This window comes from Trametes versicolor (assembly GCF_000271585.1).
Source record: "Trametes versicolor FP-101664 SS1 unplaced genomic scaffold TRAVEscaffold_4, whole genome shotgun sequence".
NCBI classification, from domain to species: Eukaryota; Fungi; Basidiomycota; class Agaricomycetes; order Polyporales; family Polyporaceae; genus Trametes; species Trametes versicolor.
In genome coordinates this window covers 836428-845180 of record NW_007360324.1, presented here as the reverse complement: position 1 = coordinate 845180, position 8753 = coordinate 836428, and the positions used below count along the sequence as shown (strand labels likewise).

The following is an 8753-nucleotide window of genomic DNA, read 5'->3' as shown; positions in this document are numbered from 1 at the left end:
CTGCCGTAAGCGACGCAAGGACCTTTGAGCTTGGGCCTGAGCCACCCACCCCTCGGGACTCCAGAACGCTACAGCCACAACACCCCCAAAGCCTCTCTCATTCCCTCCATATAACCCTTACAGACTTTCTCATCACGTCCAGCCTTCTGATACCTCAACAGAGCCATGGAGATCGAACTCTCCGATGTTGCATTTGAAGCCTCAGTCTGGGACGTCAAGCGTACATTTGGGGCCATCTTGCACAGCGATGAATTCCATAATGCCGATCCCAAATCCCCGCGAGCAGTGTGAGTACATCAGATACGGATGTGACGAATATTACTGAAAGCATCTCTTTGTTTGACCAGCAACTTTAGAGTTACACTCAACCCCGGCGCCGGTGGTGTGAGGAACAACGGGAGTGGCTTCTTGATTCTGCCCAACCGCAAGCTCGGCGACAGGCTTCTCAAACGAGTGTATGAAGAGGGAAAGTCCATCACCATCAACGGACGCAAGCTCAGGCTTTTCCGCAGCAAGAGGCCACCCGGTCGTGCTCTGAGGGAAACCCTGGAGAAGACACCGTACCTCGAACCCGACGAGGAAGAGAAGCGCGAGCAAAAGCTCAGTCGGCTTGACTTGGGTCTGCATGTCGACAAAGTTCAGTTTGGAGTGTTCTATCGGGGGCCTGAACAGCCGATGACTGCACCTCGAGTTTTCTCAAACGAATATGAGATCAGTCATCGCGACAAGGGCGCGGGTTTCTTGTGGTTTGAGTATGACCACAAACTTATCCGCATACAGGTGATCGGCATCGCCCAGAACTTATAGTCTATTCCAGAAGCTAACTGCCGTGGCTGCACAGTTGGGTGACAGGATGACAGAAGAAATCGGGACCAACATCGCGATCAACTTCTCTAACATCCGCAGGCTTGCGATTGGCATGGACTTCGGTAACCCATGTATGTTTGCATCCCTTTTTGAAGACATAATTACTCAAGGATGGACCTGTAGTCGTATGCTTTGATCTTCTCACTCCGCCTATGCTGGAACGCGAGCGGTTCAACCGCACCCTCACGGGGAACGACTGGAGGGACCAGCGCAAGTTCAGACAGAGGCTAGACAGCCTCACTCCCGCGCACGCCATCGTCGCCCCATACGCCCACAATCTGCGGGTTATCATGCACACCGAGGCCGACATCCGCAAGTTCAGAGAGCTGTGCGAGATCGCCGAGGTGCAGCGCCCCATCCTAGCGAACGTCGAGGCCTTCTGCCGCGGCTTCTTTGCCCCGAAGCAGCTGCACAAGTTCCACCTCTGGCTGCAGCAGTTCAGCTGGCCCGTCGCGTTCCAGATCGAGGCGCTCCTTCGCGGCGGCTTCCTGAACACGGAGGACATCCTCGGCTACTTCCGCGTGCCATTCGAAAAGCTCTACAAGGACATGGGCGCGCAGGCCGCGATCGTGCTGCGTAACTTCTGTGAGGCGCTCCGCACGCGCAACCCCAAGGACTCCGCGGCGGACTGTCTGCGCCACTCGATGCCCGAGAACGGCAAGCGCGACAAGGCGTCGCGGATGGCGATGCGGAAGTTCGAGGACTATGAGGAGCGCGCGGCGCGCGACAAGGACATGGGCAAGTTCCAGTGCCACCACATCACGTTCACGCCGACGCGGGTCATCCTGGAGGGCCCGTACGTGAGTGTAAGTAACCGCGTGATCAGACAGTTCGCGGGCTTCGAGGACCATTTCGTACGGGTCGACTTCCGCGATGAAGATCGCCTGCAGTACCGATGGGCACGAGAGGTGAGTGCCGTTTCCGCCGCGATTCTGTCTATGAACTAGGTCTGATCGACGCCACTCAAGGTCGACGGGACGACACTCCTCACGGAGCGTGTCGGCGGTATCCTGAAGCACGGATTCGAGCTTGGGGGGCGGCAGTACGAGTTCCTCGCGTACTCGTCCTCCGCGCTGCGCGAGCACGCGGTGTGGTTCATGAACCCGTTCGAGCACCCAACGCAAGGCTTCGTGTGCGCGCAGCGCATCCGCGACAGCCTGGGCGACTTCACGAACGTGATCAAGCAGCCGTCGAAGTACGCGGCGCGGCTCGCACAGGCGTTCACCGCGACGGACCCGTCCGTGTCGATCTCGCGCGACCAGTGGGAGGAGATGGAGGACCTCGAGAGCGAGCAGGAGGACTACCTGTTCACGGATGGCGTGGGCACGATCTCACAGGAGCTGGGCGACATGATTTGGGAGGCGCTGTGTACTGCGAAGGAGTCGCTCCGGAGGGTTGACCACACTCCCCATGCGGTAAGTGTTCATAGTGTCGGAGGCGCGTCACGTACTAACATGTGTGGACAGTACCAAATCCGTTTCCTGGGATTCAAGGGTGTCGTAGTGATCGACAAGAGGCTCAAGGGAATCAAGATGCGCCTGCGCCCGTCCATGAACAAGTTCGAGGTGCCCGACATGGACATTGCGCCCATCGAGATCGCGCGCTGGTTCGACAGGCCCGGCACGTCCTACCTCAACAAGTACGCCTTTCCCCCCTCCTCTATTCCCTTGACTTGTGCTCACCCCCACCCACCCTAGAGCGCTCATCATGATCCTTGAAGACCGCGGCGTCGAGCAAAAAGCGTTCCTCAAGCTGCAAGAAATGGCCGCCGCCCAGATCACGACCGCCTCCGACACGATCACCTCCACCACCCTGCTCCTCAAGGCGCACAACCTCGGCCAGAGCTTCAACATCCCGTTTGTCCTCAAGGCGCTGCGTGCGGCGGGGCTCGGCATGCGCGGCGAGCCGGACTCGCCCGCGGGCGACCTCGGCGACACGTTCCTCCGCAGCCTGCTCATCTTCGCACAACACCACATTCTCAGGGACATCAAGCATGGGGCGCGCATCCCGATCCCGGACAGCTATTTGCTCGTGGGCGTGGCGGATGAGGGCCCGGTGTATGAGAAGGAGGGTGTGGAGGATGTGTTTATGCTGCAGGAGGGGCAGATCTATGGTACGTGCGCTCGTGGGAAGCGCGAAGATGCATGGGGCTGATGGGTCGTCTGTGCAGCGTGTATCCAGAACGAGGCCGACGAGAAGCCTGTGTACCTCAAAGGTATGTGGACGCGGGCCGTGCTTCGGGTCTACTCGGAAAGGCTGATTAGTCTGCTGCACAGGCACTGTGTCGATATCTCGCAGCCCGGTCGTCCATCCAGGCGATGGTAAGTCCCACACCGTAAATGCAAGCTTGCAGGGTCTGATAAGACTGTTACAGTCCAACGAGTGTGGGCCATCGGAGAGCCGCCGGCGGGCAAGGAGTGCTTCTTCCGTGGGCTCAAGAACGTCGTGGTGCTCCCCTCAGTCGGTATGTCGAATTTTTGGCGGGCATATCGAGATAGAGAGGCTGACGCGATTTGACAGGTAAGCGGTCCTTGGCGTCGATGCTGGGCGGCGGAGATCTGGACGGGTGCGTTGGTTTTATCACAGATTCAGTGCAAGTGCAAGTGTCTGAACTGGCTCCAGCGATCTGTACTCCATCATCAAGTACGACCCCCTGATCCCGATTGAACATGCGGAGCCGGGCAGCTATGTGAGCGTAGGCACGAGGTCGCTTCCGGATGGCCGGGATAGCACGGTGGACGACATCTGCGACTTTATCGTAGAGTACATCAATTCGGACGTGTTGGTACGTTCTTTCACTGGATCTCGCTACCTTCGTCCTGACCGTATACGTACTTCGCAGGGCCTGTTGTCGGACCGTCATCTGATCATTGCTGGTAAGTACTCTCTGCCTCGTCCACAAAATAGTGCTGACGATGCTGCCACACAGATCAATCCAAGGTGTGGAAACTAGAACAAAACGCGTGTAACGAATGCTGATCGCGACATACAGGACGGAACAAGTGACCCAGCGTGTCTTGAGCTTGCGAGGTTGTGCAGTCAGGCTGTGGATTACCCCAAGAACGGTGTACCTGTCGACATCTTCGACTCTCCGAAGCTGCTAATCCGCGAGAAGCCTGACTGGAAGAAGGTGAGCTCGCTCATTGTGCGTATTGAGCGATACTTAACATCTTCACCAGGCGGAGGACAGCGACCCGCGAGACACCGACTACTATTTCTCCAGCCGTGCACTGGGCGAGTTGTTCCGGAGCATCGACCTCAACAACCTCAAGCTGCCCGTCTCCCCCGCCCCACTCCCGAACGGCGCCCTCGTCCTCCCTCCGCCCCGGGAGCAGCCGCTCTCGGACGCAATCTCAATCGCGCTGCGGCCGTTCATCGAGGGGCAGCTGTTCTACTTCGAGAACGCGGACCGGAACGTGGCGGAGATGACGGCGCTCTTCCAGCGGTACGAGCAGGAGCTGCGGTACATCTGCGTGACGCACGCGCTCTCGGACGCGCCGGACATCCGGCTGCAGGAGGAGGAGGTCGTGGTCGGCACGATCCTCGCGGTGTGCTCGCAGCAGCGGTGGCGGCGCGACCGCATGCACCGCATGCGCCTGCACTCGTCGGAGCTCGTGCGCGACGTGCGCCGGCGGCTGTACCAGCCCGCGGACGTGCTCAACCCGGAGCAGGGCGAGCTGCTGTATGGGCTGTCGCAGGCGTGGCTCGCGTGGGATTTTGGGCAGCGGAACAGGAGCGTGTTCGGCGCGCGCAGCTTCGGGCTCGTCGCGCTCGGCGTCGTGCTCGACACGCTCTCCAAGCTCGGCGCCCTTGTTGTGTGACTGATTTTTGTACCTAGATATTTGAGCTAGCGCGCGCATCCCGAGTCAAGTGTCGATATAGTTGCCGGGCATACGCTGGTACAAGATTACGTTGCATGTTGCTCTTGTCGTTCACTCACCGTGATCCACCCTGCTCTGTCTTACCGACTTGACAGAGTAGACATTGATAAACTGAGTGCTGGCGTTCCTGTCAATGGGAGCTACTGGTTTAGTGAGGAGGATTGAGAGCGGGATGTCCTGGGATCGCTCAAGGAACGCGTTCATCATCATTCTGTTTGGAAACGTCCCGGTGATACGAATGAAGCTCCAGAGACGAGACGAGCTAATTGCGAACGCGCGCCACCGGGAGCAGACAGAGGATAGGACGATGGGGAGCGTCCACAAAGGCAGGCTGGACTTGCGTGCGATAACAGCAGCAGCATGGCCCTTTTTCGTTCTCTGGGAAACAACACACGGGTCAGCAAGCACTAGTGGAATATTGTAGAAAGACGAACATTCGGCAAGGGGTCGTAGGGTACGTCATCCGACTCTCCCGGAAAGCAAATCCAGCTGCGTAGCAACTCAAATATCGCATATAGCGTATCGTCTGGTAGCCTTGAAAAGGGAGATGACGCAAGCTGCGTAAGACGACCAGAGGTGGCATCCATCTCTTTCATCACGGGAAAGACAAGCGGACGGCTGTGCCAGCGCTGCATGCGCAGCGCTCAGCACACGCCGTAGCCACATCGCCGCGGGCCGCGCCACCCGCCGCACCTCTGTATTCCCGACCACCACCATGTCCGTCGCTTCGCCCACCGTGCTTCCTCGCAGCCCCATATTCCCGCGTCTGCTGCCATTGCCGCCGCACCCGCACCCGATCCCCGCGGCGCCGTCGATGCAGCGCCGGGAGCGGTTCATCAACTACCGCGACCTGTGGCGCGAGATGGAGGAGCTGAGCGACGAGGAGAACGCGGTCGACGACCAGGTGCGCCCGCACGCGTTCGACGCGTCCGAGTATCGTCCGTGCTAATAGGAGACGCGTCTGTAGGCCCTCAAGATCAAGAACAGGGGATACAGTTTCCTTGTCCCTATTGGCCGGACGTGGACGCAGCACGCGGAGAAGAACGATGTGAGTGGCACTCCCCGGCCGGCCGCAAAGCCTTCAGCACATGAGCGTGCTAACCCGTCTCTCCAGGCGGAGGACACGTCTGGGGGCTCTGAGGGCACCGGACATACCGGAGACAACAACTCATTGACGGATGAGGACGAGAACTCGACGGAGGAGGAGGAAGAAGAAGAGGAAGAGGATCTCGACGCGGATATGGAAGACATGGACCAGCCTGCTGATGCCAGTGGCGAAATGTACCCGGAAGAGCCCGATTCAGAGGAGGGGTCTTTGTCAGAGGAGTAACGCGTTCACTCGAGCGTACGTGTGGCTCCCTTTGTTGTATAAGATGTAGCACTCCATATACCGCGTCTTGTAGCATATTTCTCCCGCTGTAACGTCCATGCCATCTGAAAGCACACGATTTTAATCTGTACGTGCTGTAGAATATACTGTGGTGTTTTGTGTAAGTCGCCTCGGGTGGGAGGCGCGAGGCCCTAACCCTAGATTATGGTACGGACGCTGTATGGTTACGGCGGAACGGCGGCCAGCACGCGGCGGCACTCGACTGGACTCCTCCGTCGACTGCCACCATGCCGCCCTCCGTCGGCCGTCCCGCTCTGCCATGGCCTGCGCTCGGCTTCTGGAGACTGGCTCTTCTCAGCTTGGCTGCTCTTGCTATCTCGTCTCATGCTGCCAAGCTCGGCCAGCGCGACTTCAAGCCTCTGTCCTCAAAGGCTATCGGCACACTCGTGTCCTCGCCAGACCCTGTCCGCAACATAGACCCTCATAATCCTGCCTCGCACCTCTTCAAGATCCTCATACCTAGACCACCAGATACCGAAAACAACACGCTAGTCCGAGAATACATCGTCTCCACCCTCAAGAAACTCAAATGGCACATCGAGGAGGACGCATTTAACGATACCACGCCCTACGGCGTGAAACGGTTCACGAATATCATCGCCACGAAAGACCCCAAAGCCCCCAGACGTGTTATAGTCGCCGCGCACTTCGATAGCAAGTTCTTCTCGACATATCCTGCAAACCAGGCGCGTCTCAACCCTTTATATCGAAATGCCTTAACGCTGACGCGTTTGGAAATAGTTTGTTGGGGCGACTGACTCTGCCGCGCCATGTGCATTCATGCTTGATCTCGCGGAGGCGCTTGATCCGCTTCTCGACGAACGCCAGGAGCGTCTCGAGAACGGCGAGGAGGACGACGAGGACGTCGCAGAGACCACATTACAGCTCGTGTTCTTCGACGGCGAGGAGGCCTACAAGCAGTGGACCGCCACCGACTCAATATACGGCGCTCGGTATGTTACCTCCCCTCCTCCCACATAACATGCTCATCCGCGCAGGCACCTCGCACACAAATGGTCCACAACCTACATCGCCCCCAACGCCAAGCGCCGCCTGCTCCCCGCCTCCGAAACCGAGCTCGGCACGATCGAGCACCTCATCCTGCTCGACCTCTTGGGGGCGCCCAACCCGACCATCCTCTCCTCCTTCGTCGACACCGCGTGGCTGTTCGACGCGATGGCCGCCGCGGAGACGCGGCTCGCGCAGGCCGGGGCGTTCGTGTACGGGACGGACGGCGCGGAGACACAGGAGAAGTTCACGAGCTTCTTCACGCCGCGCGAGGGCGTATATGGGTTTGGCGGGATCGAGGACGACCATATCCCGTTCTTGAGGCTGGGCGTGAGCGTGCTGCATGTTATTGCGAACCCGTTTCCAAGGGTGTGGCATAAGCTGCAAGTATGTGGGTCTCGTTTGCGGTTATTGAGTGTTATGCTGACTTTGGTGTGTTGTAGGATGACGCGTCTGCGCTGGACATCCCGACGATGCGGAGATGGAACCTGATTCTGCGCGTGTTCATGGCGGAGTACCTGAACCTTCAGCCTTCGACGTCCTCGCGAGAAGAGAGTGAGGACGCGCCTAGGATACAACGGTCCGCAACTGAGCTGGTGAGTGCAAGGCTGATCGCAAGGGACGAGGCTAATGCTATCTTAGTAGCCTGCATCATAGCTGTCTTCCTCATGTTGCTTATTGCAGCACGGTGCTGCTAATCATTTACGAAGTGTATTTGTATCCTGGGACACCGGATTTGGGTGTGGACAATGCTGTGAGTTCTCTACCCGGGATAAGGAAGCATCGCAGAGTTCCCGGTTGGTACCTCTAGAGGCGAGTTTAGGGAGTGGCCTTGACTATAGCGAAGCCCGCAGACAGTGTTCAACAGGTCAACATTCTGAGTTGATGCCATGCTTACGACGCACGCAGCCTGAGTTCAAATTTCGTGGTACTGCTAGTGCTCACGAAGGCGCTCTCTTGCTTGGCTTCGGTTAGTCTCGGCTCCAGAAGTTCCACAGGCTACTCTGCTGCACTTATGCCTCGCTACGCTCGGCAGACATTCGCCCAGCACTCCGCGCTTGTAACGACCATTTTTCGCCACAAGGGCCGAAACACACCAGACTTTCTGGTAGTACGCTGAGTAAGCGCCAGAAGGGATGGGATGGGACCGAGATTAGGCTTCGGTCAGCGGCCGCGATACGGTTGTGAAAAGAGTCACGGACATATGCAATAGTCTGCCTTGCACCAAAGCAGGGAGGTCGGCGAACGTAAAGGCTCGCCAAATTGGGCGTATGTTTGCGGTAATGAAGTAGGCGCTAACGAGCCTTCGTTTGTTGAACCGGTGTCCCTCCCTCCTCCACCTCTGGTCCTCTCTCGGTCGTTCATCCCCCTCCTCCCTTCATTTTCTCCCAGGATTCACAGCTCCTCACTGTGTCAATGTCACTGTCGACTCTACTATCTATGGGGAAGTATAGGCTTCATGCTGAACCACCAGCCCAACCCGCGGGCTGAACGTAGTCGAGACTAAAATCCGCTCGGTAGCGGCACTGACAGTCCTGTCAGCCCCGGTCAGCCTCCATGTCAAACGCTCTGAGGAGGTATATAGGGTGCCCTTCAACGCCTCTCGA

General features: G+C 58.2%; 3 protein-coding genes across 3 annotated transcripts; all 3 read left to right on the top strand.

The window, feature by feature from the left end:
• Nucleotides 1–165: 165 nt before the first annotated feature.
• TRAVEDRAFT_120043 (RdRP-domain-containing protein) lies at nucleotides 166–4688 on the top strand (the record flags this gene model as incomplete). Its single annotated transcript, XM_008038483.1, has 16 exons — nucleotides 166–287; nucleotides 348–780; nucleotides 842–938; nucleotides 991–1775; nucleotides 1836–2282; nucleotides 2334–2506; nucleotides 2565–2980; nucleotides 3038–3082; nucleotides 3144–3188; nucleotides 3242–3331; nucleotides 3388–3433; nucleotides 3490–3652; nucleotides 3710–3743; nucleotides 3797–3807; nucleotides 3860–3997; nucleotides 4047–4688. The coding sequence occupies 16 exons, from the start codon at nucleotides 166–168 to the stop codon at nucleotides 4686–4688; spliced, it is 3687 nt and encodes a 1228-aa protein (XP_008036674.1).
• A 775-nt stretch (nucleotides 4689–5463) lies between these two features.
• Nucleotides 5464–6078, top strand: TRAVEDRAFT_45517 (uncharacterized protein; the record flags this gene model as incomplete). Its single annotated transcript, XM_008038076.1, has 3 exons — nucleotides 5464–5652; nucleotides 5716–5796; nucleotides 5863–6078. 3 exons carry the CDS (start codon nucleotides 5464–5466, stop codon nucleotides 6076–6078), a joined length of 486 nt encoding a protein of 161 aa, XP_008036267.1.
• Nucleotides 6079–6365: 287 nt separating this feature from the next.
• On the top strand, nucleotides 6366–8121 carry TRAVEDRAFT_35973 (uncharacterized protein; the record flags this gene model as incomplete). The annotated part of the gene is made up of 5 exons (XM_008037997.1): nucleotides 6366–6824; nucleotides 6880–7091; nucleotides 7137–7533; nucleotides 7590–7742; nucleotides 8056–8121. The coding sequence occupies 5 exons, from the start codon at nucleotides 6366–6368 to the stop codon at nucleotides 8119–8121; spliced, it is 1287 nt and encodes a 428-aa protein (XP_008036188.1).
• Between the last annotated feature and the right edge of the window lie 632 nt (nucleotides 8122–8753).